At 33.0% G+C, this 15822-nt stretch overlaps 1 protein-coding gene across 1 annotated transcript in view; it reads left to right on the top strand.

The window, feature by feature from the left end:
- Positions 1-14083, top strand: part of hsd17b12b (hydroxysteroid (17-beta) dehydrogenase 12b) — a 42158-nt gene extending 28075 nt beyond the window's left edge. Inside the window, exons 4-11 of the mRNA XM_056462051.1 lie at positions 3045-3152; positions 3405-3469; positions 3569-3613; positions 4078-4112; positions 7284-7365; positions 10437-10502; positions 11164-11313; positions 12769-14083. Coding sequence (XP_056318026.1) covers positions 3045-3152; positions 3405-3469; positions 3569-3613; positions 4078-4112; positions 7284-7365; positions 10437-10502; positions 11164-11313; positions 12769-12876 — 659 coding nt within the window. The 3' untranslated portion in view covers positions 12877-14083. The remainder of the gene's footprint in view (positions 1-3044; positions 3153-3404; positions 3470-3568; positions 3614-4077; positions 4113-7283; positions 7366-10436; positions 10503-11163; positions 11314-12768) is intronic.
- Positions 14084-15822: the final 1739 nt, after the last annotated feature.

The raw sequence follows: 15822 nt of genomic DNA, 5'->3' as shown, positions 1-15822 counted from the left end.
GGGGTACATATATATATATATATATATATATATATATATATATATATATATATATATATATATATATATATATATATATATATATATATATATATATATATATATATATATATATATATATATATCTATATGTATATGTATATGTATATATATATATATATATATATATATATATATATGTATATGTATATATATGTATATATGTGTGTGTGTGTTTGTGTTTGAGTCGTGAGGAGCGAGTGCTGCGTCTGTTTGTGAGGCAGCGAGTGTCTCCCTCTGCTAAATGAATGTGGATGTTAATGAGCGGAGTTATTTTTAGCTCTGTGTTGAAAGGCAGGCACTCTGCCAATTGAGCTGCCTGGCTGCTGCAGCAGAGCGCCGCTTCACAGATGGAGGTGGATCCTGGAGATGTCATGGCGGGGATGAGAGAGAGAGAGAGCATCGAATGGAGGAAATCAGCCCAGTGACCTCCACTGGCAAATACAGTCTTGTGCATCTTTTATCGGATGTATTTGGAATCATTTGTCAAGTGTTGGGACGTAATGACTCTGCCTTGCGTTCGGGGTGTAGTCCGTCATATGGGTGGGACTACTGTATGGCAGCAGTTCTCAACTGGGGACTCGGTGCTCTGCACATTTTGAATGGTTCCCTTATCTAACACCGTTCAGATCACGGAGCTCTCTAAAAGTTGATGAATGGATGATCAGATGTTTGCTTCATATTGAGTTTATTAGGGTTGCATGGTTGATCAAAATAAAACCAAGATTGATTTTAAAAACAAGCAGTTTGTGATCCTGAGTTGTTAGTTTCTCAGAGCAAGAACTTTATAATCAAGAGTCCTTTATGATCATTTGGGAAGATAAAGTGCGCCAACCATCTTTCTAAATTAGAAGCACAAATAATCTGATAGTGTCAGCAAAAGAAATGCTTTTAGACCCTTTTGCACTGAGCATGATGTGACAACGTAAAGCACACTGCAGACAAATGGTCATTTCACACTGAATCTGAAACCATGAATTGCTTTCAGCAAAGTTTTGCCTGCATCATTAGCGCTGCTGACCAGCAGTGCATTTTGTGCCTGCATACTTGTTGGCGTAACCCACTGTTCAGCTGATCTGCTGATGTTCTTTGACAATGAGATGAAGAATGACACATGACATGCAAACTGCAACATTTACCAGCAGTGTAGTTAGGCATGGGCTGATATAAGAGTCTGACGGTATGATAACTGGATAAAAATATCACGGTTTCACGGTATTGTGATTGCCGTTTTAAAATATTTTTGTAAATGTGTAGGTTAAAAAAACAAAATCTTTTTTTTAACACAATATATTTTATTTTTATATTATTTTTATATTTTTGAAACCCCTTTGAACACATTTTATTTTGAGAAACATTTATAATATTTTGGAACAGTAAACATGTTGGGCTAAATAATTCAAATGAATCATTGACTTCTAATATCTTAATTTCAGGAGTTCACACTTGGCTATTGCTTAAAATTTGCAAATATACAAATTTGCTAATTTGTCATGCTGTCCAAGGAGAAATCGCTGAGATGGGAGATCAGGAGGGTAGGATGAATGGGCTTATTTATTAGAGGCTAGAATTTATTTAATTGGTCTAGCAATGAAATCTGGTTGGACTAGCAATGATCATTGATATGATGCCAGCCGCGATCAATCATCATGTGCTCCTCTCGATATTAGTTTATAAAACTTCATTCGTTTTAAAAACACAGATGTCTTTACAAATTAAAAAGCATCTTTGGATATCTTTTTTGCTGGAGATACTGCTGTTCTAAAAAGCTTTAAAAAATAAAATAAAATAAATAAAAATAAAAAATAAAAATCGTACACATACCTTAGGAACAGTATAGCAGAAAATTTTGGCGGTTTTAAAACCTTGACTTTTCCAAGCTGCGGTATACCTCAAATGATTATCGTCCCATGTGTGGTACAATAACAAAAGTAAAGCTCATCTACTGTAGAGTTTTGCTCCAACCCTGGTCAAACACACCTAAACCAGCTAATCTACGTCATCAGGATTACCAGAAAGCCATGAACAAGTGAGTTTGGAGATAAACAAGGGCCAGAATGGAGAACTCCTGGTTTACTATTACTACAGAAATACAAACTATATCTATCACACATACAACTTTGATCAAATAATATTTCTCGCTACAGGTACATGCTATTCATATGCACTTATCGTCATTCTAAATCTCATTTTTGAGGAAAGACTGGGTAAAGAAATGTATTCATTCATTCATTTTCTTTTTGGCTTAATCCCTTTGTTAATCACGGGTTGCCACAGCGGAATCAACAGCCAACTTATGTTTTACGCAGCGGATGCCCATCCAGTCGCAACCCAACATTGGGAAACACACATACACTCTTGCATTCACACACATACACTACGGCCAATTAAACTTATTCAATATTCAACAATGTAATTAAAACATATAAACTGTCTACACTGATGCAAAACGAGTTAAATATCGTCTTTAAAATCGTCATAGGTCTCAACTCTCTGCAATATCTTTGCCTATCGTTGATACACAATACTATAGTCTATCGGTACAACCCTACAGTACAGTATATACAGTAAGTGCTGTCATCTAAACACGTTTCTTTCAATGAAGCAAGCATATGAATGCAATGCATATGAGTGCTACTAGCAAGCATCTGAATGAAGTTTTCTGTGTACTTGCTTTCTTTGATATTTTCCCTCCTCTCCTGTCTTCCATTCATTTTCCCAGACACATCCAGTAAAGTACTTTTGCAACAGAACATTTGTGCATTTCACAGTGATGACAAACTGTGGCTTGTATGACTGCATTATTAGTTTGTTATGCGACATGCTTTTTTGAACCTTTACCTAAAGATGTAATTGGTTTATTGGGTTCATTAGCTCTCTTACCACTGATGTGTTTTATTCTAATTGAACCAATGTAAGAGCACTTTCCATCCTGTTGTCATATTCTGTGAAAAAAATGCATTGTTGTTTTGAAATTCTCTGCCTTTCTATTTATTTTTTTCCAGAGAGCAAGTATAATGTAGAGACCAAAACCATTTCTGCTGATTTTGGATCTGTGGACATCTATCCTAAGATTGAGTCTGGACTGGCTGGACTGGAAATTGGAGTTTTGGGTACGTTATATTTGTGTAATCTAGGTGTTAGTGGGATACTACACTGATCATGTTTTTTAATGCTTTGTGACACTTTAGTATTTGCTGCCAGCTGTGGGAAAGTGGTGGGAACTACTTTCCAGACCTTATTTTTACATTTAATTTGTAATAGTTTCATAAGAATTTGTTTAGAATCTATATATTTAAATATTGCTCAAGTGCATTGCTAGTGCTTTTTTTTTAAATATTCTGCCCTGTCTCTTCTTCCTACAGTTAACAATGTTGGAGTTTCATATTCCTACCCAGAGTTCTTCCTCAACATTCCTGATGTTGACAGCGTGAGTTTGTGTAGTGTTTACTGAATTGTGCAGAACTTCCTTCAAATGTATTGGTTGTGATTCTGTTTGAATGTTAACATGTTGACTGTTTGATTGCAGTTCATCAACAACATGATCAACATCAATATTATGTCAGTTTGTCAGGTAAGGTTTGCTCTACCCTAATCAGCTTTATATGGCCACGTTAACTCAAAGTAAAATTATTTATGGATTAATAATCAAAGCAGTCACCGTTTTTATAATGCAAGTGCTATTTTTGTGTCTTATTTATTTTTATTTTTTGCTGGTCTGCTTTTATGACTTGTAAATAAATGCCCTATATACAGCACTATATATAAACTGAACCTATTTATAGCCCTATATATATATAAACATTGAGCAGTTGTTCACTGACTCTGTTATTATGCGTAAATTGTGAGTCTCTGCCGCCACCCTCAGGATCCATGATGTATTTTTCTGTTAGTGCTACATTGGTTGTGGTGTACAAAATCCATGAACATTTATAGTTATGGGATTTTTTTGTGTGACTTAAAATATATATTCCTGAAAAGATCATTGGAAGTTATCAGACGTTAAGCTGACTTTTTTTTTTTTTTGTAAATTTGCAGATGACCAGGTTGGTACTGCCCAGGATGGTAGACAGGTAAGTTCATTAATCATTAAATGTGATTTTTGTTGTTGATATTTAAAAGTTTGGTCATTCATAGCAGATGAAATGTTTCTTTACTTAGTGACATGACTGGGCTTTCATAGAGGAGTATGTCAAGATTGTTGCTTGGTTATTGCTAGTCCCACAGGGAATGTGTACGCAGATTTTTAGCCCATCATTGAGTCAATTTTTTTTTACTTGTGTAAATGTGTGTACATTTATTTTTATTCCGTTTTTAAATTAATTTCACTAATATTATTGACTGATATAAAAAGGTTCATGATTTATTTACAATATAGTTTGTAAAATTATATTTTCTGTAGTTTAGTAGATATATTGTATGAGAGACTTGATTTGTTTGCCAAATAAGTGGATCCAATTGGATTAGCATTGTAAACATTAAATACAAGTTATAAAGGTTGTTATTTTTTTCTTTCATATATTAGGTTTTTAATTGCGATTACATAATTTTAACAAAATTCTGCGTAGAAATAGCAAAAAATATATCCGCAGATTCTGTCTGACTTAAGTCATGGCTGCACAGCTTGATCATTCCAAACTTCCAGTTATGCCTTTTAATTTTTGCACACTTCAGCCCTGTAATTGTTTTTTTTTTTTTTTTTTTTTTTTTTCCAAGTAATTTAATACTTTTACAAAGCAATTTTTATTTTAAACATTGTCATAAACATTGTTAAAGATTTACACTACCGGTCAAAAGTTTGGGCAAGACAATTATTCTGTTCATCAAGGCGACATTTATTGAAATACTTATTATTTAAATATTTATTTATTACTTATTGTATGTAGTTTTAAATGAAAATGTTACTCCAGTCAGTATTGCTTTTATTACTATTACATTAATAAAAAAAAAAATAAATAAATAAATAATAATAATAATAACACCAACAATAATAATAATATTAATTAATATTTGAGTGATTTTTGAAGGATCATATGACTCTGAAGACTGGAGTAATGAAGCTGAAAATTCATCTTTAAAATCACTGGAATAAATGATTAAATTAAATAACTACTTTTGAACAGTTATTTTGTAGTGCAATAACATTTTTACAATTACAATTTTAGACTTTGTACTGTATTTTTGATGAAATAAATGCAACCTTGGTGAGCAGGAGAAGCTTATTTTAAAACATTTAAAAATCCTACTGACCACAAACTTTTAACTGGAAGTGGAAGTTTCCAGTTTGACAAAAGAAAAAAAAAAAAAGAAATTCAAGTACAATATATAACCTCAAAATAACATAATACACTTTGAAAGAAAGAAGAAAAACATCTAGACTCTCTAAAAAGTCATAGAAAACTTTGCAAGTTGACAATTTTAAATATTTAGTTCTTTAGTTCTGTTGTATTGTAAATTCATACTGATAAGCAGTCGGATTTTACAATAAGGTTTCATTAGTTAATTTTGGTTAATGTATTTACAACCATGAACCAACAATGAACAATAGTTGTGCATTTGTTAATCATAATTTAAGCTTTACTGATGTATCATTCCAATTTAATATTCATGCTTAAGGGATTCTGTGAAAACAACCGCCTGGATTTTACACCACAAAGCATAAAAATTAAAAATAAAACATGCTTGTCAGCCATAATAGTTCATTTATACTTTAATTAAAGGCAATGCAAATACTTTAATTAAAGGCGAAGCTGAAAATAAATGGAGCATACACTTATGTGCGTATTATTCAGTCACAAGATGGCGCCAGACAGTCATAAACAGTAGCGTGACAGACAAGCATACAAGAATATGGATGTGAATGTATTCACTAACGGTCAAGATGATTTGAAGATCTCGGAAGAGCTCTGTTATTAGTTTCAACGTATGTTTTCTGGGAATAACATACCTTGGCATGTCGCTGCTGACTAATTAAGTATTCCAGACAGCCGTGTAATGACATTTATTTAACGCACTGTGAGTTTACATGAATGAACAGCTTTATTTCCATGAACTAATGTTAACAAAGATTAATAAATACTGTATTTTTTAATTTTACTAAATAAATACATTAATGTTAACTATGCATGTGTAATTATGTTATGACATTATATATAACTACATTAATGTTAACTTCACACTATACACTAACTATTAATACACAATTAACTTTTATTTTAAGCTCAAACAACTAATTAGCTGCTTATTACTGGTTATACTGTAAAAACAATCATACTGCTTTAATTTTAGTTGAATCAAAGGAAATGTTCGGTAACACTTTAGTTTAGGTCACAATTCACTGTATTAACAAACCATTAACTAACACTACTAGCTTAATCAATGACTAATTAGCTGTTTATTAATAGTTAATAAGGTAGAAGTTGGGTTTAGGTTTTGGGTAGGATTAGGGATCCAGAATAAGATCATACTTTTTAACTACTAATGAACAGTTAATACCTTAATAATAGGCAGGTAATAAGCCAGTAGTTAATTGTATGAATTGTGACCTGAAGTGTTACCAAATTTTCTAGTCATCTCAACTTACATTAGTCAAACTGACTAAAACATTAAGTTAAACTTATTAACTTAATAAAATAAGTTAAAGTAACCTAAAAACATTTGTTGTCGTGACTTTGTCATATCAGGTATTTTAGATATTGATGTTGGGTTTAGATATTGAGTAGGATTAAGGATGTCAAATAAAATAAAATCATAAGTCCAAATATTGAATTAATGTCTTAATAATAGTCAGTTACTAAGCCAGTAGTAAATGATGTGAATTGCTAATTAAACTAAAGTGCTACCGTTATTTCTTGTGGCAGAGACTGTCAAACTGAAATTGAATAAAAACATGGAAGTCTTAAGAAATACTTAAAACATTCATTAGTTTAACGAATAAAAGGCAATATTAAAGTACCTGTAGCTCCTCCCATGTGGAGCCTTTGAGTCTGGTGGGCACTAGTACATAATGCCACACTCTATGTATACTGGCATGGGCACCAGTTGCCATAGCAACATGGATGCAAGAATCCATTAGCAGGTACCTGTGTGATAGAAGGGATAATTCTGTGCTGTCAAAAGAGTCAAGTGAAAATGGGATGAATAGATGGGACGTTTTAAGCACTGTTGTCTTTTTTTTTTTTTTATCGTTCTTATGTGCGGTTCTACGAAAGTTCGAACATTAATGGATCTCTGACTCTTTTCAGGTCTAAAGGAGTGATATTGAATGTTGCCTCTGCGAGTGGCATGTACCCAGTTCCCCTCCTCACGCTCTATTCTTCCACAAAGGCAAGTCGTTTTTCCTGTTATTCTTTCTGGTGTTTTTATGTCTTGAAAGTCTTTGACAAAAGTGTTGTCTTTTGTTGTTAATGGTCTCAGAAGATGTTGTGGAAGCTTGTTTCTATCATATAGAAAGAAATTATATACAGTGTGCAGAATAAATGAGTACATCCCTTACAGACCTCTCTTTTAAATTAATGCTTTCTATGGGATGTTATACAATAACTTATATCTATATATGCATTAAATTAGTTAGTACCAAAGCTAAAACTGGAAATATTCTAACAAAATAACGTATGATCATTGTGAAAAAACAAATACACCCTAATTCAGTGTTTCCCAACCCTGTTCCTGAAGGCACACCAACAGTCCACATTTTCAACCTCTCCCTAATCAAACACACCTGAATCAACTCATCAGAACATTAGAAAAAGACCCCAAAACCTGACACGAATGGGTCAGATAAGGGAGACATACAAAATATGTACTGTTGGTGTGCCTCCAGGAACAGGGTTGGGAAACACTGCCCTAATTAATATGTCATGGAAAAATGTAAATATGTGGTACACATTACTAGTATCAGGTTGGACCCTCTTTTGCCTTCAGAACTGCCTTAATCCTTCGTGGCGTAGATTCAACAAGGTATTGCAAATATTGTTCAAAGATTTTGGTCCATATTGACATGATAGCATCACACAGTTGCTGCAGATTTGTCGGCTGCACATCCATGATGCGAATCTCCCATTCCACCACATCCCAAAGGCGCTCTATTGGATTGAGATCTGGTGACTGTGGAGGCTGTTTGAGTACAGTGAACTCATTGTTATAGAAACCAGTCTGAGATGATTCACATTTTATGACATGGCACGTTATCCTGCTGGAAGTAGCTGTCGGAAGATGGGTACACTGTGGTCATAAAGGGATGGACTTGGTCAGCAGCAATACTCAGGTTGGCTGTGGCATTGATATGATGCTCAATTGATACTAATGGGCCCAAAATGTGCCAAGAAAATATCCTCCACACCATTACACTAGACTGAACCATTGATACAAGGCAGGATGGATCCATACTTTCATGTTGTTGATGCCAAATTCTGACCCTACCATCCGAATGTGGAAGCAGAGATCAAAACTCATCTGACCAGGCAACATTTTGCCAATCTTCTATTGCCTAATTATGGTGAGCTTGTGTGAATTGAAGCCTCAGTTTCCTGTTCTTAGCTGACAGAAGTGGCACCCGGTGTGGTCTTCTGCTGCTTTAGCCCATCCGCCTCAAGGTTGGACTTGTTGTGTGTTCACAGATGCTCTTCTGCATTCCTCAGTTGTAACTAGTAGTTATTTGAGTTACTGTTGCCTTTCTATCAGCTGGAATCAGTCTGGCCATTCTCCTCTGACCTCTGGCATCAACAAGGAATTTGCTTCCACAGAACTGCCCCTCACTGGATATCTTCTCTTTGTCAGACCATTCTCTGTAAACCCTAGAGATGGCTGTGCTTGAAAATCCCTGCAGATCAGCAGTTTCTGAAATACTCAGACCAGCCCATCTGGCACCAACAACAATACCACGTTCAAAGTCACTTCAATCACCTTTCTTCCCCATTCTGATGCTCGGTCTGAACTGCAGCAGATCGTCTTGACCATGTCTACATGCCTAAATGCATCGAGTTACTGCCATGTGATTGGCTGATTAGAAATTTGCATTAATGAGCAGTTGAACAGGTGTACCTAATAAAGTGAGTATATGTTGTTGGTATTCACTGAGAAATGGATTAAAATATTAGTTTTCAGAAGGGTGTATTCGTTTATGCTGTGCACTGGATTAAAAGGACATAATATCTCACTGCTGTGAGCTTTTAATCTTGCAGTTCTGAGGGACAAAAAGGCCATAATTGTGATAAGTTCATAGGTACAGTATACAAACCCCTAATAAATTAAGAAAAATGTAAAAAATTGTAACCAGATCAGAGAAAATATGCATGTTGCACAAGTGCTCAACATGTCCTTCGTAAGCTACTTTACATAACAGATGTTTGCCTATGTTGCAGACAGAAATAAATGAATTTATAAAAAAGAATTTTCTTTCAAAAGGTTACAAACTTCTGAATCTTTCTTACTTGCATGATCCAGAATTATTTTTTTGTGTGTGCGTGTGCGTGTGTGTGCGTGCATGCACGTGTGGGTGCATGTTGGTTGTTCATATGCCTGTTGGTTGACCTGAGCAGTTAAACTGACAATTCTTCTTGAGAAAAAAAATCTACAGATGCTGTAGATTCCCTTTTTTTCTAGCATCTTTTGCACATTTGACCTTTCCAGCAGTGACTACTGACCATGTAATACCAAGATCCACCTTTGTCTGTAAAAAATGCTTGTTTTACTTAGACATTTGTCTAGTTTCCAGTCCAAATAGTCCAGTCTTCTAAGTTTTTAGAATTGTTTTGTCAAATTTAAGTGAACAACCAAAATAATCTGCCAAAGGGTTGTCAAATTATCCTATTTCAAGCTGAAAACACGATAGTTTTGTTTACTCACTAAGTTTGAACTTGAATTAAGAATTTTAAGATATTTGGACAAGAAAAGCATCTTCTGCAGTGATTCACATTGAGGACAACTGTGAAACTCAATAACAACTCTGACAAAAACCGAAACAGTTCACTGCTGTTCAAGAAAGAAACACAACACATTAACAGTTTGAGTTGTAAACTTTCTGTTTAGGATGATCATGGTAAGTTATACACATTTTGTACTCCAATATTTAATATATTTTTCTGAAATACAGTATTAAATAGAAATGACCTTTAAACAAAACAAGAAATATTTACAAATCATCGGCCCTTGCACAGGTTTACACCCCCTACTGTTAATGCATCAAATTTCTTTCTTAAACATCAGTGAATATTCGTACCATTTGTCTTCACGTTTTGTTTACAACTAATTATGTATCATGCAGGTAACTCATTTCAGCATATTGTTGACAATAAAATAATGCATCAGCTTGTAGTTTTGGCTTCTTTGAAGTTTAATGAGTTTGTCACTTTCATAATGCTCAAAGACATGTTACTTAATTATTCTCACTTCTCCAGGCCTTTGTGGACTTCTTCTCCCGGGGACTTAATGCTGAATACAAAAGCAAAGGGATCATTATTCAGGTGAGGGAATGTTAAAAAGAGAAGATTGCGATATTGTTATATGTTGTTAATGAATGACAGGACAAAAATGAAAATGTGTTTTTATTTAGAATTACATATGATATGCATGTAATCCTGGACGACATCGTTTTTTTTTTTAAATTTTTTTCTTGAAATTGAGATCTCTGCGTTATCTGAAAACCAAATAAACATATTTTCCATTGATTTATACTTGGTTAGTATATGATAATGTTTGACCGAGATGCAGCTATTTGAATATCTAGAATCTTGAGCGTTCAAAACAAAATCCACATATTGAGAAAATCACCTTTAAATCTGTTCAAATTACATTCTTAACAATGCAAATCAGAAATCAAAAATTGAGCTTTTATATAATTATGCTAGGAAATTTACAAAATGTCTTCATGGAACATGGTATATTCTAATGATTTTGGCATAAAAGGAAAATGTATGGTTTTGACCCATAGTGTATTTTGGGCTATTCCCACAAATATTCCCATACAATGTAAGACTGGTTTTGTGGTCCAGTGTCTTACATGTTGTTTTGAGGTTTTTTTCTGGGTTTTTTTGTTGCTGGTGACAATACATTTTGGTCACTTAAATTTATTATAATTCTAAAATGTCTTGTGTTTTTTCTTTCTTTTTTTTTTTTTTTCTTAAGAGTGTACTGCCATTTTATGTGACCACCAAGCTGAGCAAGATCAGGAGGCCCACTCTTGACATTCCCACTCCAGAACGCTATGTAAAAGCCCAGCTGAGCACTATAGGCCTGCAGACTCAGTCCAACGGTTACCTTCCTCATGCCATCATGGTGAGACCCTTTTAAAACGCCTTCAACAAATTACAGTAGTTTCCAGGTCTAGAAAGAATTTGCTAGGTCAAAAGTGTGGGGTCAGTAAGAGAACATTTTTGAAAAAATATTTCTGTTTTCAGTCAAATAACATGCGTATTCAATTGATAACAGTACGACTGTGATAATTAGAAATATTATTAAGTTCAGGGTTTAAAAATGAACACCCGCCAACCTGCCATATGCGGGTGAAAATCCATCATGTTGGGTTATTCATAACACACTTACCAGTTTGTTGGATTTTAATTTGTGAGTTAAGTTTTAATAGAATGTGTATTTTTTAATGATATTAGAGAACATTTTTATTCAGGGAATAAAAATATTTTAAGGGAAATGTTTAAAAAGGTGTCTTCTAGAGGGATTTTAGAGTATTTATTGTTGATAAAGGGTCATGTAAGTTGTTTCAATTTGATCAGTGTTGTTGTTATTAGTAACTTTTTTGTTTGTACGATGATTAAGAAACCGTTATGATTGTAAATGACATATTGAATATTTACTACAAGTGTTGCCTTGAATATAGCCAATGCTGCTGATATGGCATTAAAACAGACATAATTAATGAGGTATATTCATTCACTTAAAGGGCACCCATTTTACACCTTTACAAGATGTAAGATAAGACTTTGGTGTCTCCAAAATGTGTCTGTAAAGTTTCAGCTGGTAATACAGAATCTGCCTAATTTAGTGTCTGAGTATACTGTAGCTGTTTTTGTAGCCTGTGCCTTTAAATGTAAATGAACTGCTTCTCCCTACCCATCGTTCTCGTATGTCTGTTTCTCATCATGCGTTACATCAGATAAACAGAAATACAAAAATACACGCAAAAATACCAAGTGAGTTTATTTGATGTATTTGTGGAATTTATTCAAGCCTTTCAGAAATGATGAGTCACACACAAATGCCGTTTATATATATATATATATATATATATATATATATATATATATATATATATATATATATATATATATATATATATATATATATATATATATATATATATATATATATATACATATATATACATACATACATACACACATACATATATATATATACATATATATATACATATATATATATATATATATATATATATATATATATATATATATATATATATATATATATATATATATATATATATATATATATATAAATTTTTCTTCTAATAATTCTAACTTTAACTATACATGATAAATATACACAGTACACTCTTAAATTGTCAAAGCAAACTTTTTATTTTGGATTAATCATGATCAATTTTTGCCCAGCACTAAAAAAACTACTCCAAATGTCATTTTTAAGAGCATCTGTATTGACGGGAGCTTGTATAAGATGTAAACTACAGTTTAAATGAATAGTTTTTTTTTCTTTTGAATTTTAAAGTCTAAGAAGTTTCTGTGATTTTTGCAGGGCTGGGTGACCGCTTCTCTGCTTCCTGCAAAGCTGCTCAACAAATATGTTATGGGCATGGGGTTGTCCCAGCGAGCACGCTATCTGAAGAAACAGAAACAAGGTTAGAGACAGACAAAAGGACACACACAGAGGGGTGAAGGGACGGTGTAAAGAAAAGGAACGAACCAAAAAAAATGATCTCTCTTCCTCCTTTGCTGTTGGGGCCAAGAGCAGTCACACCGAACTGCTCCTGATAATTCTGTTGGAGACTCTACGAATCAAGCAGTGTGTTGTTTTCCAAGCATTATAGTGGTGTATTGAGTCGTAGCTAACAACAGCGAATGGTGACCAACGGTTCTTATTAGCTCTGAGTTGTAGCCTAACAGTCACTAAACCAGATTGATTGGTATAGTTTGTTGTTTTTTTTGTAATGTTTAGAGTGAGAACGTAATTATTTTGATTATAGTGTTCTGATGGGCGTGAATAGTGAGCAAAATCACAGCCTAAATGAAAAGGCTATTTCCGTAATCATGTCCATTCAATTTCAGAATATTTATGACTGATATGAATCAAATTCGCTAGGCTGCCTGCAATCATTTAAAAAATATATATCTGACATAATGTACTTATAAACTTAGTTTCTATTTGAAGAGTTTAGATGGAAAAACCTCTAATTTAGAGTGCCGTCTAAAATTTATCAAAAATGAAACATTTTTCTTAGCCTCCTTTGTTTATGTTGAGATATTTCACTTTAAAACCACGAAAAGGACTTTTTCTTTGCCATAAAAGGGATATTACTAAAACCTACACAATGGAGCATGATGAAACTGCTCATTTCAGAAGAAAATTTCAGATGGCATTTAGAGGTTTTTGCATCTGAACTCTTCATTTGCTTTTTGTTTGTTTGACTTGTCAGTTGCCTACAAACTAAGTGCACTACATTAACTTTTTTTTCTTGCCCATCACAGATGGCTCTATGCATTTTTCATCTTTAAAGAAAGATGATGCGATTCTAATGCACTAACATTGTTGTGGAAAGTTTGTGTGTGTTGTACGGTTATCTTTGTAATACTGGTACTGCTGGTGACTGAAAGCAAATTTCAATTCTGAAAACATTTCATTTGAGAACTAAGGCTGTGGTTCTGTTATTATCTGGTCAATGATAATGCAGTATTTTCTCCCAAAAAATTAGTTTTAACTCCCGAGTGATTATTGGCACTTTCAGGTTTTAGTATGAATCACTTTACTAAAGCCTGCAGCAGACTAAATGTAATCCTCATGCCTGCGTTTGAATTAATGCATTTCAAATAAAAACAAAATGTAATAATAATGATTCTAGATGTTGTGTTTGGATTTTTTTGATGCACTAAACGAGAGCTGTTTTTCATCATAACTTGCATTGGTACTTTATATTATATCAGGTGTCTGTGGTAAAAATGTTGTTGGAAAGCAAAGGCTTGCAATCAAAACAGAGTCATATGATCAGTAGCTATGTTTCCATCCAAAAAATGCGAATCAACAATGTGCATTGCATAAAAGATGTGCGAATAAAGCAGTTTTTCCATCTAACAAGTCAAAGTGAACCAAATAGTCACTTCCTGTTTAACTGGCGCCAAATATCAACTGTAAAAACGGAAGAGAAGCTGCTTCAATCTTTTCCTTATTTAATAAATGACTTGCGCCTTAGAAGACTATGCTGACACGTAATGAATGCACGGTGATGTTTGAAGGCGTGAGACGCGGAGCACAGATGCTCTTGATTCTGGAGGTCATTAATATAATAACACCAATACTGATGGTTAAGGCAATTTAGAATGACCAAAACAACATTTCAGATGTTTTACAGTGTGCTCAGCCTGCTGGTTTATCTATTCACACACATTTTATCATCACATGATCTCTTGTAACAAAATCACATGACTTTTTTAATGCACATACTTGAATTTGTTCGGTAAAAGTGTTTCCATCGTAGTTTATGCGCATCTTTTCTTATTGAATAAAAAGTTTATCCTACTTAGTTATGTGCATGTTTTTTATGCGCATTTTCAAAATTTATGCTCATCTTGGTGTTTCCATCAACCAGATTTTTATGCGTATATCCAAAATACACATACAAATAGGTGGATGGAAATGTAGCTAGTGTCACCAATTGAAATTTATTATTAAAATTAATTTTTTATTTATTTTTTTATCAAACTTTTTATGAACATAGTATACACAACATTTACTTAGAATGTTTACATTCACAAAAAATAAACAAATAGATAAAAATAATAATACATAAATTATAATAAAACAATAATAATGAAAGCTTTTAAAAAAGACAATACATAAAAAAATAATAATATAATATTATATTATAATATATATTAAATATTATATTATAATATTAAAATGTTTTAACCTAAAAAAAAAACATTTCTTATGCTAGACTGAGCTGCATTTGTTTAATTAAAAATGCACCGTACTCTAAGATTGTTTAATAATATTACAATTTTAACTGACATTTTATTTCTCAATTTAGGTGTCATTGATTTTGTCGTTTCTCAGCTGGACAGGAATATGTTTTTGATAGTGATAAAAAAAATAACATTACTCTATAAATATTACATTTAAATTTGATCATTTGGCAAATGTTTATTCAGAAAGTCAGAAAAGTATTATCTCATTTTATTTATGAAAAGATTGTGTTAGCGAGCTTTTTTTTTTTACTGCAGAATATACAGTAATCCATATTATGAGTAAAAGAAGCTCACATGTTGACAAAAATATGACTAACCATTTCTTGAGAATGACTTTTGTTGGCGAACTATTCATAATTTAAAAAAAAAATGTTTTTGGAATGTTTTAGTTTAGGCCTAAAGAAAGACTCCATGCTTTTAATAGGCTCATAGTCCCCTATTTAATTCAGTATTTAATTTATTTTATTAGTATTTAATTAATTATTTAGTATTTAATAGTCCCTTAGAATTAAACAGTTCAGTTTGACCTTTTTTGAATCTATTCAGCTGTGCTTCGGGTCTGGCAGGAGTACTTTTAGCTTAACTTACAGTAGCATATATCATTACATCC

This window comes from Danio aesculapii, chromosome 7, assembly GCF_903798145.1.
Source record: "Danio aesculapii chromosome 7, fDanAes4.1, whole genome shotgun sequence".
Lineage (NCBI taxonomy): Eukaryota > Metazoa > Chordata > Actinopteri > Cypriniformes > Danionidae > Danio > Danio aesculapii.
The sequence above is the reverse complement of the archived record's forward strand: the minus strand, read 5'-3'. Positions and strand labels throughout refer to the sequence as shown.